Source organism: Symphalangus syndactylus, chromosome 4, assembly GCF_028878055.3.
Source record: "Symphalangus syndactylus isolate Jambi chromosome 4, NHGRI_mSymSyn1-v2.1_pri, whole genome shotgun sequence".
Classification (NCBI taxonomy): domain Eukaryota; kingdom Metazoa; phylum Chordata; class Mammalia; order Primates; family Hylobatidae; genus Symphalangus; species Symphalangus syndactylus.
This window is the reverse complement of record NC_072426.2, coordinates 141,424,252-141,440,764: the sequence shown is the minus strand read 5'-3', so window position 1 is coordinate 141,440,764 and position 16,513 is coordinate 141,424,252. Positions and strand designations below refer to the sequence as shown.

The 16,513-nt window shown below is 35.1% G+C and overlaps 2 protein-coding genes across 7 annotated transcripts in view; one reads left to right on the top strand and one right to left on the bottom strand.

The window, feature by feature from the left end:
* Window positions 1-3,493, top strand: part of DDX60 (DExD/H-box helicase 60) — a 200,900-nt gene extending 197,407 nt beyond the window's left edge. The window contains exon 40 of the mRNA XM_063638363.1: window positions 1,040-3,493. The gene's annotated coding sequence lies outside the window, so the exon portion shown is untranslated. The remainder of the gene's footprint in view (window positions 1-1,039) is intronic.
* The window catches only part of ANXA10 (annexin A10), a 147,309-nt gene that overhangs the window by 55,018 nt on the left and 75,778 nt on the right, over window positions 1-16,513 (bottom strand). For all 6 annotated transcript variants that reach the window (XM_063638410.1, XM_063638412.1, XM_063638409.1 and 3 more), the window contains one exon: window positions 5,004-5,085. In XM_063638410.1, coding sequence (XP_063494480.1) covers window positions 5,004-5,085 — 82 coding nt within the window. The remainder of the gene's footprint in view (window positions 1-5,003; window positions 5,086-16,513) is intronic.

The following is a 16,513-nucleotide window of genomic DNA, read 5'->3' as shown; positions in this document are numbered from 1 at the left end:
CTTCAACACTATGCTTGGGGCCATTTTAAACAGCACTATCACCAAGCAAAGCATAAAAATGCAAAATTGTGTCACTACATAGATTGCATAAAGGACTTATTTACAGCATGAAAGCTAAAAGAAGACGGCAGAGGTCACCTTGTTTGATTTCAACCAGCAATATGCATTCTAGTGACTGAAATTTTTCAACTCTCTGCACATATCTGCAAATGACCATGAAATATCTGTGAATATTGATTTGGGGGTTATAAAACAATTTAGTGAGTAGACAAATTTGTAAATATAGCATTTGTGAATAATGAGAATTGACTGTATGGTCAAATAGGTAAAAGTGGCCTCCTAGGCAAGAAAATAATTATTACTAAAATTTAAAATTATTCCTTAATATTTTATTTTTAATTTTTGTGGTTACATAATAGGTATATATATTTATGGGGTACACAAGATGTTTTGATATAGGCATGCAATATGAAATAAGCACATCATGGAGAATGGGTTATCCATCCCCTTAAGCATTTATCCATTGAGTTGCAAACAATCCAATTACATAGTTTTAGATTATTTTAAAATACACAGTTATTATTGACTATAGTCACCATGTTGTGCTATCAAATACTATGTTTTATTCATTCTTTCCAACTATTTTTTGTACCCATGAACCATCCTCGAGTCTCCAGCAGCCCTCCACTACCCTTCACAACCTCTGGTAATCATCCTCCTACTTTTTTATGTCCATGTGTTCAATTGTTTTGATATTTAGATCTCATAAATAAGTAAGAACATGCAATGTTTGTCTTTCTGTGCCTGGCTTATTTCATTTAACATATGATCTCCACTATCATCCATGTTGTTGCAAATGACAGGATCTCATTCTTTTTTATGGTTGAATTGTACTCTGTTGAGTATTTGTACTATATTTTCTTTATCCATTCATCTGTTGATGCACAGGTTGCTTCCAGGTCTTAGCTATTGTAAATAGTGCTGGAACAAACACAGGAATGCAGATATGTCTTTGATATATTGATTTCCTTTCTTTTAGGTATATACCCAGCAGTGGATTTTCTGGATCACATGGTATAACTCACTTTTTAATTTTTTTAAGAATCTTTAAACTGTTCCACATAGTGGTGGTACTAATGTACATTCCCAGCAACAACGTACAAGGGTACTCGTTTCTCCACATTCTTGCCAACATTTGTTATTGCCTGTCTTTTGGATAAAACTCATTTTAACTGAGGTGAGTAAAATTATTTCTTAATAGCACTAAGTGGTCTACAAGAAATCAACATTAAAGACACAGAGAGATTGAAAGTAAAGAATGAAGAATTATATACCATGCTAATGCAATCAAAAGAAAGTTGGAGTAGCTATGTTAATTTTAGACAAAGAATACTTCAAAGCAAAGAAAATTATCAGGAATAAAGAGTTATTACAAAATGATAAAGGGGTCAGTTCTGCAAGAAGATATAACAAACCTTAATATGTATGTGCCAAACAACAGAGTGCCAAAAGAGATGAGGAAAAAAATAACAGAAATTGCAAAGAGAAATAGAAGAATACACTGTTATAACTGGGCAATTTAACACCTCTAGAGTAATTTGTCAATTATGCTGTAAGTAATTTAAAAATCCAGCAGACAGAAAACCAGGGAGGGTATCACTGAAATGAACAGCACCATCAATCAACTGGATCTAATTAACATCTATAGAACACTTATTGCCACAAAAGCAGAATACACATTCTTCTCAAGTTACATGGAGCATTAATCAAAATAGACCACATTCTGGACCACAAAACACATCTTAACAATTTAAAATAATAAAAAACATACAAAATATGCTCCGAGGCCACAATGAAATTAAACTAGAAATCAGTAATAGAAAGATGGCTGGAAAAATCCCCAAATACACACAGATTAAACAGCACACTTCTAAATACACATGGGACAAAGAAGAAGTGACAAGATAATTTTTAAAAATTTCAAACAAATTGCAAGTAAAAATATGACTCAAAATTTATGAGATACAGCAAAAGCAATGCTTAGAGAAAAATGTATAAAATTGCATATAGAGAGACAAAAAGAAATCTGAAATCAAGAATCTAAGCTTGCATCTTAGGAAACTGGAAAAAGAGCAAATTAAACCTGATGTAAATAGAAGAAAAGAAAGATTAGAGCAATGATCAATGAATTTGAAATTGGAAAATCAAGAGAAAACATCAATGGCACCAAAAGCTGGGTTTTTTAGGGGGGAAACATCAGTAAAATTTATAGGTCTTTAGCTAGGATAAGGAAAGAGAGAGAAAGCAAGAGAGGGAGGGAGAGAGAGAGAGAGAGAGAGAGATAAAACTTACTAATATCAGAAATGAAACAGGAGCCATTACTACCAATCTCAATGGACGTTAAAATCATAATAAAATATTATTAATAACTCTAAGACCACAAATTTGATAGTCTAGATGAAATGGATTAAGTTCTTCAAAGACACAACCTACCCAAACTCAGACAATCTGAATGGGCCCTATCTATCAAAAACTGAAGTCGGTGATTAATAACCCACAAAATAGAAAGCACTAGGTCCATATGGCTTCACTTATGAATTCTACCAAACTTTTAAGAAAGAAATATCAATTTTCTACAATCTCTTTCAGAAATGAGAAGCATAGAGAATGCTTCATAACTCATTCTACTAGGTCAGCCTTATCCTAACACCAAGACCAGAGAAAGGCACAACAAGAAAAGAAAATCACTGACCAACATTTCTCATGAGCATAGATAGATGCAAAAATCCTCAAAAAGTTTGAAAGTCAAATATAATAATGCATACAAAGCATTATATTTCATGAGTAAGTGGGATTTATTCCAGATATGCAAGGCAGTTTCACCATTTAAAAATCAGTTAACATCATCCATTGCATCAACAGGAAAAAGGAGAAAAATCATGTGATTATATCAACAGATGAAGAAAAATCACTTGACAAAATCCAATACCTATTCAAGATAAAAACTGTTAGCAAACTAAGAATAGAGGGGAGCTTTCTTAACTTCATAATGCACATTTTCAAAAATCCTATAGCTAGCATCATACTTAATGATCAGAAAGACCAGGAACAAGCTGAGAATGTCCACTCTGAATAGCACTGAGCATTTCATAAAAGATTAATTTTGACTTGTGTGCTCCTTTGTCAAGATTTAGGAATGTAGGTTAAAAATGAATTTCAGTTGTTCAGGATTTCACAGGGCTGACCTAGCAATTACACATGTTAATAGACACAAAATAAAACAGGTTATAAGAATGCATGGGCAGGAAAGTATCTTCAAGTGGTGAGAAATTGGAAAGCAGACTGCACTATTAGGGAATGTTAACTAATAAGTGTTTTTTTATAGATGATGAGTAAATTTTTATACAACTTAAAGCAATTTATCTCAAAGCTACACATTTTCATTTGTTTCAGAATACTTTTTTTCTTTCAGATTTTTCTAAATAAAATACAGTAGCTAAGAAAAACATTAGTAATTGTCTTTTTCAATAACACTTCGCCAGAGTCATGGGGATGGATAAACCTTTAAGGCAATTTGAGCTGTGTTCCTGCTCTGGCATGCTACAGTGGACACCATGCAATCAAAGCCCAAAACCTCCTAACGTACTTCAGCCTAATACGCTGACAAGCAACAAATTATGACGGTCAAAATGAATCCTTATTCTGACCCTAAAATTGCAATGACAGGAACATTGAAACTGGAACAAAGAAAAACTTTTTGGTGAACAGATTGCTGTGACCCACAGTTTTAAAGCAAAAAATGCACTCCTCAATACAAAGTTAATTCATAACTTTGTGTTAACTTGTCTTTTTATTTTTCTAGTGATGATTAATATTTTAAAAGGCATGAAAGCATTGCAAACTCCTAAAGTCAGCTTTAGCGAGCATATTTTAAGTCCTCTAGTGTTTTCCTATGGGATACTGCTAGTGAATAAAACACACAGATGTGCATTCATGCATACACACACACAGTGAAGCTCCTGTAAAGGCGACCTTGTCTTTAAAGTTAAGAGCTTGCTTTCTTATGAAAGGTTTTGCATGTCTTATGCAAAGAGTTCTTTTGTGTTGTCTATGTTTATCTTTGTGCTCATCAAGAGTCTTCTTAAAACAGGTTTTATTGTAGGAAACTATATGAAAATTTAATACCTCCATGTGATATCTTAAAAATTATATATATATATATATTTTTTTTTTTGCAAAAGAATCCCCAAATTTTCGTCCCTTCTCTCTATATATACTTTTTATAAATTCTAGTCTCATTCATTACTAATCACCTCTATGTCAAACTCTAAGCTCTGGGAGTTCACAGTCCAGTCAGCAGGTGAGACAAACATAAGCACAGTGCAAATGAGATTAGGGGAGTGAGGGGTAGGAAGCAAGGTGCCTGGGGGATTGGCATAGCTGATTGAGCTTGCAGTGCCCAGAGAAGGATTCAAAGAGGAAGGCTCATCTGAACAGATTCTTGAAGAAAGAGAATTTAGATGAAAAGTAGACAAGAGAAGAAAATAGCATTCCAGGCAGAGAAGTGATTGGGCCAATTTACAGAGATGTGAAAAGCACAGTCATTTGGGGGCATAGCAAAAAGTTTGATTTGACTGGAAGTGGAAATAGCAAATAGCAAATGAAACAAGCTAGAAAACAGAAGCAAAGTTTAAAAAGAATGCTCTATCCTGGATTAAGGTGTTTTAGTGGAGATTTCATTTAGTAGTTAGTGATGAGGGACTTATGGATTTAAGGCAAACATTTTAAGATTAGACTAGCAATTTCTAAAGGTAAATTTGTTCATCATTATTGTCTTTTTATATTATTTTTCTTCTCATTCTACTTCTTTGCTCAGCTTTTTCTGTCTAATCTGTATCTGTGTTTTGTAAGACATCAACTATTTTATACCCATAGTATAGTATTAAAACAAGGTAAAGTAAAAAATAATCACAATAAAAGATGGTAGAAATAATAAGACTTACGAAATCCTTGGAGTGCTCCTCCTAGCATTTGGGCATCCATTATGGGATTGAAATTGGGAGCTGGGAAGATGGTTCCTTGCACCTGGTGGGAAAATCAATGAGAAAGTGAGCGTAATAATTCACGTTAACATTTCAACATTGTGGCCAGGCACAGTGGCTCATGCCTGTAATCCCTGCACTTTGGAAGGTAGAGGCGGGTGGATCACCTGAGGTCAGGAGTTCAAGACCAACCTGGCCAACATGTTGAAACCTCGTCTCTACTAAAAATACAAAAAATTAACTGGTTGCGGTGGCACCTGTAATCCCAGCTACTCAGGAGGCAAAAAAAAAAAAAAAAAAAAAAAAAAAAGTTCAACATTGTTTTCCAGACAAATGAAAATGAGAGTATATTCCGTATGTTTAAATTACTACAAAACATACACACAAGGCCTGTTAAACTGCAATTTTCAATTGCAGAGAGAAAATTTGGTTGAGTTCATTTTATCTGTTGGTCTCTACTGTGTTTGCATCTATTATTCAAATAAGAGACTATGATACCAAAACCAATAGTAAAAAAATTGAAGAATCAAATTAATAATATATATCTTCTTGACAAACAGTAAGTTTTTTTTTTTTTTAAGGAATGGAGATTATTTTATAGAAACTGAAAAAGAGTACTGTATTGGTGGGATTCATTTCATTCATATGAATTAGAAATGGTACCTGCTACTACAGCTTTTTTCTATGTAAGGGACCCTAAAATCATATTAGAAAAACAAAAAAATAATTGAATTTGGATTATGAGTTTCATAAAAATCCAGGTGATATACATAAGGCAAGGATTATCTAACCAAAGCTCATGGCTGCAGAGGTAAACATAAAAACTTGACTGACATTCTATCTAAATTCTCTCTCTTGACAATTATAAAATGGTAGAACATTTAAAGCAGGCTTGTGATCCACATGGTGCATTATTTTAGACTGAACCCGTCAGGACTAGGCACCATATAATCACAGTCAGCACAACAGAGCTGTCAATCAAACTTAATTAAGAAGCGCAGCTGTCCCTGTTTGTTGTCAGTGTGCCCAGACACACTGGGGAATTCATGCCTTCCCACAGCAAATGAGTCTTCTAGGCCCTGAGATGAACGCAGACATTCCTATTAATTAAGTTAATTAATTAATGAGAACAGGACTAGACCATAATTTCTAGCTAAATGAATATACATATACTGATATCAAAATATTTGTAAAAGGAATTTGAAGGGCTAAGAACTCAAAACTAAGAATTGAATTCAGTTTGGATTCTACCTCACTGATATTAAGAAATATGAAGTTGTCTATTTGAAGTAGACCAAAAAACATGATGATTGTGATATGTCTATATTTTTATTCTTAGAAGTACAACTAAATTAGTGGAATTCTTATTCTGTGAATTATGCAGATTCTTTCAATCATTATACTTATTATATTTAATGTTTTGCATCAGGAAAACAAAACAGAAATAAATATATCAGACAGACTCATAAGAATTACCTTGGAGAAGAAGGTGTGGGGGAAAGAGCTGGTCCTAGATAAGAGGGTATAAATTTCCCCCAACAACATCTATGGATGAATAAGCGATCTGGGAAGTGGGACTGCAGTGTTTCCACAGCTGATTTTATGTGAGATGCAAAAGATAAGAGTTGGAGGTGGTAGCCACAAGGTTACTAAGTAAGAGAGTGATACAATTTGATTTGAGTTCCAATGGTAACACTTTATAACAATGTAAAGAATGAAACAAAAAGAAGCAATACAAGTTGCAAGACTGGATAATTTAGAATCCCAGTTGAGCTATAATGTAAACCTGAACTGAGGCAAACAGCATGTTTTCAATAAATACAGATTTCTTGGTTAACTAAATGTAATTTAACCTACTAATTTTTTTGAGACACATTTTAACTTAACCTAATAATGGCAGTTTACCCTGAAAAGTTACCTTGAACAGTCAGAGACTGTTTAAGGAGTTTTCCAGAATTTTTACCTTTCGAACAATGCCCTTTTTATATGCATGATTTTTTTTTTTATTCTGGCCTTAGAGTAAATTGGAAATTTTGAAAAAAATGTACATTTTTCAGTGTGACAGTGAGAAATAATGTGTATCTGTATGTATTAAGATTTTTTCATTTCTTTGAAAGTGGCCAGATTTAGAAATAGTATAACTTGTCTAAGCCAAAATAAATTGTAATACCACTCATTTCTATTTAAATTCCTACCACAAGGTAATCAAAATATAATCTTTGCTTCTAGTTACATAAGAATTTAGGTTTTGAAAAAGGAATAAAGAATACTCTCCTTTTAGAAGACAGAATAAACAGCCACATAAACTTACTATACAGAAGAGCATGAGTAACTGTATGTTTAAAATTTAGTTTTAGAAACTATCTCCCCGCCTCTGCGAATAGATATCTTCAAATGACAGTAAAATTTCAAATTTATTAATGCCTGAGACAGTACAGACTGAAAGAAAACACTTGTTTTGCACATGAAGTTGACAAAATTATTTTTACTATCTCATATCAATAGGTACATCAATATATGGATCATATTTCACTTATTCATAGCCAATTAGGTGGCCAGGATTCATAAAACCACATCCCTCCAGATCCAACATCTCTAGGCCTCCCACATTTGAATACTTTTTCTCACGTGGCTGTTGAGTCACGTGCACCTTGACAATCTGAGTGCCTCAAGACTTTTTGAGTTTGAAATGTCAGCTAGGCAAGGTGACAGTCTGACTAACAAGACACCTGCTGGAGTGTGGTTTTCAATGGATAATTCAGTGTGTTTGAAGTAGCTTAGTTTTAGTGCAGTTGATACTAGATCTCTAGTTAATTAAAGACTTTAAGAGACCTAAGATAAATTGTACAGAAATCTTAGGATTTCCTTTCGTGAGGCATTTACCCAGAACATGGCATTGACTTAACTTTGGAGCATTGCTCCTTGGATTTTACTTTGGACAGAACTAAATGCTCTAAACTCTCCTAAAGGGTCTTCAGGCATTTATCACCCTCTGCCTCATGTCTCCCAAGAGTTCTTCCAAAGTGGTTTCAATGGCTTTAAACACAGCCAACATTAAAGGGTGGATTACTGAGCACATTGTCTTCCTTACACTTCCACAGCTAATGCGCCCTTCAGTCCCATTCCTTCATTACTAGCCTCACAATAGTTTTCATGTAATTTGCCTTGTTTTAATTTCTGTTACTACTACTTAATACAGACCTTTGCCAATTTTTCTTTAAGTTATATCTTATAAGCTGCCAAGTAGATCCTATTTGTCTACCAAAATGATCCTTCTAAAAGATCAAATGTTATTTGCCCTTCCATACTCAAAATCCTTAATGCCCAAAACAATGCTTCTCAATATTTGTTTTGTACTCTGGCCCACACGATACATGGTTTTCAGAAGAAAGAAACATTCTTGGGAGCATCTAGGCTTATGAACATGTCCCAGTATGCTAGCTTTAATTACATCCCATTCTTGCCCACTCAAGAAAGTATATTGCAATCCAGCTGAGTGAGAGTATCATATAGGCAACGCAGGAATCACACAGGATAGAAAAAGTCAAACTTGGGTTCTTCAATATTAAACATTTTCAATGCATACTGTAACGTATTCCTGTGACTCAGAATAGATGACTCAAGGGATTCAACTCAAATATTTTAACAGAGTATACAATATTCTTCCTGACCTGATTCTTTACTCCCTGGATAGTTTCATGTTTTATTTTCTCTCTCCTGAGCCTCTCTATTCCTACATCATGACTCACAGGCACACATTCCAGCTAAAAGGAACTTCTGTGTCATTGTTCATTTTGTTCCATCTGTTTGAATATTTCCTCCTCAACTCCCATCTCTTGACTTCACCTTATGATCACGGCGAACGTCTATACAAGACGTTATCTTTCAAGCTTTAGCTCCAGAGTCATCTTTTACATGCAGCCATTCATGATGCCTCTAGTAGGACTGTCCACTCCCAACATGGTGCCCTCTATTTTATCCTGGGCACGGAACTGTAGCACACGCTACCAGAGCATCAATTGCACATCAGCAGAAAATTTCCATTTCTAATTCTACTGGGTTTCTGAGAATAATGGGTCCTATTAACAGGGCTTCCTCAGTTTTCTTTTTTCTTTTTTATTATTATACTTTAGGTTTTAGGGTACATGTGCACAATGTGCAGGTTTGTTACATATGTATCCATGTGCCATGTTGATTTCCTGCACCCATTAACTCGTCATTTAGCATTAGGTATATCTCCTAATGCTGTCCCTCCCCCCTCCCCCCACCCCACAACAGTCCCCGGAGTGTGATGTTCCCCTTCCTGTGTCCATGAGTTCTCATTGTTCAATTCCCACCTATGAGTGAGAACATGCGGTGTTTGGTTTTATTGTCCTTGCGATAGTTTACTGAGAATGATGTTTTCCAGTTTCATCCATGTCCCTACAAAGGACATGAACTCATCATTTTTTATGGCTGCATAGTATTCCATGGTGTATATGTGCCACATTTTCTTAATCCAGTCTATTGTTGTTGGACATTTGGGTTGGTTCCAACTCTTTGCTATTGTGAATAGTGCCGCAATAAACATACGTGTGCATGTGTCTTTATAACAGCATGATTGATAGTCCTTTGGGTATATACCCAGTAATGGGATGGCTGGGTCAAATGGTATTTCTAGTTGTAGATCCCTGAGGAATCGCCACACTGACTTCCACAATGGTTGAACTAGTTTACAGTCCCACCAACAGTGTAAAAGTGTTCCTATTTCTCCACATCCTCTCCAGAGTAAACCTGAATGGGAGTGGCTGTGCGAATATGGAAACAGAACTTTTCTTGCAAGTAAAGGAAGAAGGATTTGGATCTCCAGGAAATAATTTAGGAAGACACCTAACAAGGAACAAGAATGGAAAATGAGGCAGAATTCCTCTCTGTGACCTCCCCTTATAGTCACAACTTTTCATTAACATTTGTTAAAAGGTTGTTATAAGTGATTTTTTTTTTTATAGAAGTTGGGGAAAAGAATGAGTTATTTGGCTTTGTCTGGGTGAAAAAAAAATAACATGCTGACAAAGGCTCTCTTCAGTTTAAATTTTAGTTAGTCAAACTTTAGTTGGGCACCTCTGACTCCTGTTCCCAACTAGACATCTACATTTGGGGGTCTCTGTTAGTCTTGGCATCACTCAATTGTAATGACAATCTTGCTAAGTCAGTTTAAAGAAAATGTCCTAAATGTGATATCTGATGAACCTCAATGTCTGATCAAATTCCTCATCCCCCAAGTGATGGCTGGTCACTCCAGCCTGCCTTCAGCAAGATTCCTGTTAGGTATATTAAACCAGAATCAACCCTCTACTCTTGATGCTAAATCTCAGTAATTTTTCATTCCCGTCTCCCTTGAATATAAATCCCCACTTATCCATGATATATTTGGAGTTGAGCTCCGTTCTATTCAATACCGAAATCTCTTTTCCCCTATTGCAATAGTTCCTAAATAAAGTCTGTTTTTTGTTTGTTTGTTTTCCATTTGAACTGCTACTCAGCTCTGGTTTCTTCAACAATGCACAGCTATAGAGCTCACATGGGGAAAGAATCAAGGCAGCATAACATGCCAGGAGTTTGAAGAAATCTGGGAAGGCTTTGGACTCCACATTGCACACTCAGGGTATTTGAGGCAATCTTATGTGTAGACCCCCACAGAAACCTACGTGGTTTCCTGCTTCTTCTAGGCTATAAGCTCTCAAAACCATAGATTTTGTGCAGTGTAATTTTATTAATAGTACTGTATTAGATTTGAAATAATTTCTGAGTTCGCCTTTTCAAAGTTTTCAATAGACTGGCAGAATTTTGATTACACAAATTCCTTCACAAAATTTACTTGAAATGAAGCTAAATATGTGATATGATTTGAATATGTGTCCCCTCCAAATCTCCTGGTGAAATGTGGTCTCCAATGTTGGAGGTGGGGCCTAATGGGAGGCCTTGGGGTCATAGGGGTGGATACCTCATGGCTTGATGCTGTCCCCACAATAGTGAGTGAGTTCTCACGAGATTTAGTCGTTTAAAAGTGTGTGACACCCTCCCCGCCAATCCTCTCTCTTGCTCTTGTTTTCACCATGTGACAGGCAACCTTCTGCTTCACCTTCTGCTATGAATAAATGCTTCCTGAGGCTTCCCCAAAAGCCAAGAAGATGCCAGCACCATGCTTGTACAGCCTGCAGAACTGTGAGCCAATTAAACCTCTTTTCCTTATAAATTACTCAGTCTCAGGTATTTCTTTAAAGCAATGTAAGAACGGCCTAATACAATATAATATATTGACTTCAGTTCTAGGTATTCTGTCTCAGTAGTTGTAATTCACGCAAGTGGAATTTAGTTTTATAGTATAGAGTATTATATTGGGCTTAAAATTTATGTGCAAGTTTTAAGGTCAATTACTTTCTAGACAATCCAGTAAGAGGTAACTATTTTCTAATCACCTGATCTCAGTTGGAAACTTCCTCTCCATCCTCTTATTACCCTTATATTTCTAATGAGATTAGGAGGTTTAGAAACAATATCAAGACACCACTGATCTGAAGACTTCAACGGATATGGATTTGGGAGAACGAGTCTCATTCACGGAAGGTCAAAAAGCTGAAAAACTGGCCGGGGGCGGTGGCTCACGCCAGTAATCCCAGCACTTTGGGAGGCGAGGTGGATGGATCATAAGGTCAGGAGTTCACGAAATGCCTGGCCAAGATGGTGAAACCCTATCTCTACGAAAAATACCAGAAGTAGCCGGGCGTGGTGGCGGGCACTTGTAATCCCAGCTACTCGAGAGGCTGAGGCAGAGAATTGCTTGAACCCAGGAGGTGGAGGTTGCAGTCAGTGGAGATTGCACCACTGCACTCCCGCTTGCGCAACAGAGTGAGGCTCCATCTCAAAAAACAAAACAAAACAAACAAAAAAGCTGAAAAACTAAAGGGAATGTTTCCCTGTGAAAAGAACATGTTCAATGAAAAAAATTGAGAATATATGGGAAATAAATATTTTTGGTGTATACTATAACATATGAAAACACGATTTTTAATATTCTAAAACAATGAAACTTGGAACTTCGTTGAATAAGCACCAAATGTTCTCCATTTTTAGCTCTAAGCATTTAATTATTTGATAATGTGTTTTTAATCAAATTTTTGAGATTAACTTTGATATTATTAAACGATAATTAAACTATTCACTTTAAAAGTTGTGTGCATTTTGATTAAAATTGTAGCCCACACTTATTGTAATTTTATAGAATTTAACTTTCCTAGATTCAAATAGCTAAATTTCATGTTACTTTTTGAAGTAAGTTAAAATAAACGGCTAACGTGTAATATAGTTTTACTATTGTAAATTAGATGCATATACACAATGGATTCAAGGAAGAAGATGATGCATTGTATCATAAAAGTCTAACAAAATTCCATGGAATTTAAAGAAAAATGACTAATCTTCAAGTGAAAAATAGAAAACAGTTAATGCCTTATTAGAATGTGTGTGTGTGTGGTTTTTTTTGGTGTGTGTAAAAGACATGTGTTTACTCAAAGAATGTAAACAATGAAGAAAACTACAAATAATTTTTAAAAACCCTCAGTCTCACTACTCAGAATTAAAAATTAAAAACATCAAATGAAAACATGATTAGGAGAATAAATATTTTAAAAGATAAAATTGCTTTTTAAAAACTTTCACATTAAAGAAACAGAATTACATTGAACGAAGTGCCAAAAAAACCGAAGCAGACGGCTAAATGAATTTTTCCTTATGGGCCAAAGTAGCTGTGCCCTAGATCTGGATATAAAGCAAGAAATACCTTTTGCTAAATGCAATTTGGGATAAATACTACTTAGATTAAATGAAAAAAAATTAATGAAGTGATATTGAAAAAATGTACTGATTTTTAACAAATCCACTTTAAGCACTGTAAGTATTGACATTTTAAAGTGTCACTTTCAGGTTAAGAGAAGAAATAAAAACTAAGTCATTATATCTTATAAACAATTTTTCAATTTTAGATGGATTCAAATACAAACATTATGTAAAAGATGAGGATATTGAACCTCCCACATTGCTTCCTAATTTCCCTCTTCTCCCTGTCAACATTGTTAGGTATTTTATTAACATTACGATGTTATGCAAATTTATTACATGTACATTCTGTACCATTACCATAATGACCACAATTGTCCAACAATATTCCAATAAATTTATAGAACTATATGAATAAAGTTGCCTTATAACCAGTTATTTACCCAGGCTTTTTTGTTCCTGAAGTGTTAATATTTTATTAAATGAATTTTGCCAACAAGTATTTTTCCCCCAAGACGTGCTTATGAGTGATGTTTTACTTGAGGTGAAAATTTTATGCTTGATTAGATTGCAACAGGTGGAAAAACATTGCTTGGAAATTTTATATTTCTTGGAAACCAGCTTTAAATAAAAATTATTTAACAAGTTTTCACATCTGGTACTATTTCTAGGTTCAAGGCTTCCTATTTTGACTTTTTTCCTATGAGTTTCACATTTATGAAGTTCATAATATATTTCAATGTTCCAGTAAAATCCCATCTCCATTAAGTGTTTTCTGGTCACCAAACTTATAAATAATCTTTCATGAGTTGCTATAAATAGCTGCCATTTACGGAGTGTCAAGTATTGCAAAGCTGTATTTCTCAGTATTGTATTTCATCCTTAAAGCTACCATATGCTATTATAGCTATATTATTCCCCATTTTGTAAATGAAAAAAGTGAGACACAGCAAAGGTAAGGAACTCACTGTGGCAATACAGCTACTTAGTGGCAAAGAAGAGGCTTGAATCCAAATTTATCTGGTACTGAGCCAAAAAACTTAAATTCTTTCCCTAATTTCTTGTACCAGTTAATTTGGTATGTATATACTTATTTTCCAGCACTATCTTACCACTGAAATAATTTGTTTGAGGGACACAACCAAATGTCATGCACCCCATAATTAGAAATCATGCTTTGTGTAGTACTTTCTATTTCTCAAAGTTCAAGGCCTAGCACTTTGGCTGGGCTTGTAATTAATCAGTTGTTTGCAGTGTATAACAATATTTCAAAATATTTCATATATTAACCAAAGACATACCTATTAATATGGTTCTAAACTTTTTGAAACATATACAGCTGAACTGCAAAGCTCAGTCTAAGCTATTAAGTCCAGGTACCTATAAACCATGTAGCGTAAACATGGTCCCATTGTATGGTGGCTGCTTTGGAGAACTCAGAATTCAATTGAAAATTAAAAATTCTGCGATTCTATGACAACTGATTGCTCCACCTGTATATGAGAAGGTGTGCTAAATGAAAATCAGCCTTATGAGTCAAGGACATCTGCAATCATTTTGGTAATTCCTAGTTTGATATCACAGCCTATTTCCAATTATGTGGATGTGCAATGTACATTTTTCTGACTCCTCTTAACGAGGTTATCTCTATGAGGTTCCACCTCATTTCCTGAGGTAGTTTTATGGGCTGACACTATTAGTTCCTTTTTCATTATGTCATGTTATTTTCAGCCTTATTTCCTCATCTCAAATCTAAATAGTAGTAAATGCTTAGAAATAAGAAGAGAACAAGACTTATAGAATCTTACACATTGTGGAAGAAAAATATATACCAAGGCACACTAAATAAAAATCATGTAGGTAATGAGTAAATATAAAAACAAGCATAGATATGAAATATTTTCAGCTAGTTGAGTTTTTATCATCTTTGATTATTTGCACAAATATTGTTCTCTGTTAGCCAGATACTTTAGAATTAGTTACAAAATTTATTAATAAAAATGCAGAAAACATGAATAATAATTTTTGCTTCTTGATATTATTTCTTTCTCCAAGTAAAAAATAGGAGGTACCATGAAGGTGTCTTCACACATTTCAGCAATGTTTGCAGAATTGTTTTCTTCTTGGTTAAAAAATATATATGCATACATATTTTTTAAAAGCAAATCTCTAAAAGTCTGCTTCCCCATCATGAAATGGCTCTGAAGGAGAAATCCTCTAGAGTAGAGAGTGTATTTTCTAAGGAGAGTACACCCTTTTTGAGCAAAATACCAGCCAGGTTCTCAATAGTTTGGGTACCAACTCCCCATTCATTACTGGAACTCATTAGAAAAAACAGAACACTGCTAGTGCCATCATAGAATCCCTACTGCTCCGAGAGAACGATCAGATTACAGTCACTTCTCAGGTTGTTCTAAAGAATTTTTCAGGAGCTGAGAGCACAGCATAAATCAAAGTGAGTGAGACCCTGCAGAGTTACAATAGCTTCCTCCCTGAAACAGAAAAGACATGGCTGGGACTGCTGTGACATGATCATCACAATATTCACCGTACGCATTTCAGCTGAAAGAGGAAATGCTTATGTTTATATTTAACCGTTTGAAAGCTCAATTCTTTACTATCCCATGCTAATTAGGCCAAGAGCCCATTTTTTTCCTCCTTGTTTCTTTAGTGTTTTACAGCAGTCCTCAATCCTTATACACAGAAGGTCTTCTAGTTACGTCATTTTGATCAACATTGTTTGGTTATAAATTGATGAGAAAAAAAAAAGAATGCCTGGCAGTGACACTGTGTGGAGTTTGCATGTTCTCTTTATGTCTGTGTGGGTTTTTTCCAAGTACTCCTGTATTCTCCCACATTCCACTGATGTGCACATTAGGTTCATCCTCTTGTCCCCATGGTCCCAGTGTGAGTGAGTGAGTATTGTATGAGTGCACCGTGTGGTGGACAGGCATCCTGGCCAAGGTCAGTTGCCGCCTTGTGCCTGAGCTGCTGGGATAGGCTCTGGGGCCACCTGTAACCCTGAAGTGGAATAAGTTGGTAAACACTTATCTTGTTTTTACTAATCTTTCTTCAATGCATGTATAGCTCACATTTATTTCAATTTTAATATTGGAAGTCTTTGGTCTATTTAGAACTTCGGTGATGTTTTTGTGATGAGAGATGTAGGAACGTAACTCTTGCATATGTCAACTAGCCCATGGGTAAAATTGATTTTGTTATACATTGTTTTCCTTAAAGGTGCAGATTCCAAGAACCTATCCATGACATTAGGTGAGGACTTACCGTACAATGGCAGAGCTACACATGGGAGATTCAGTCCCTATTCACAAAGAGTTGGTATATGCAGCTGGTAATGCAAAGAGTGTTATAAGAAACCATGAAGTGATGTGATGTGTTCCTGCCAAAAATTAGACAAATACAGCATATATTTATGTATTTAATCTTAAGGTTGTATTTTTAAAAGGAGTTATTTTGGAGAACACACACTTTTTCCAATTGTTCAAATATCACTTTGGGATAAGTATTTCAGAATTGCTTTCAGAGATAGTTGAATACCTCTTCTTCTTCTTAGTATTTTTGAGACAGGATTTTGTTCTGTTGCCCAGGCTGGAGTGCACTGGTGCAATCATGGCTCACTGCATCCTCAACCAACC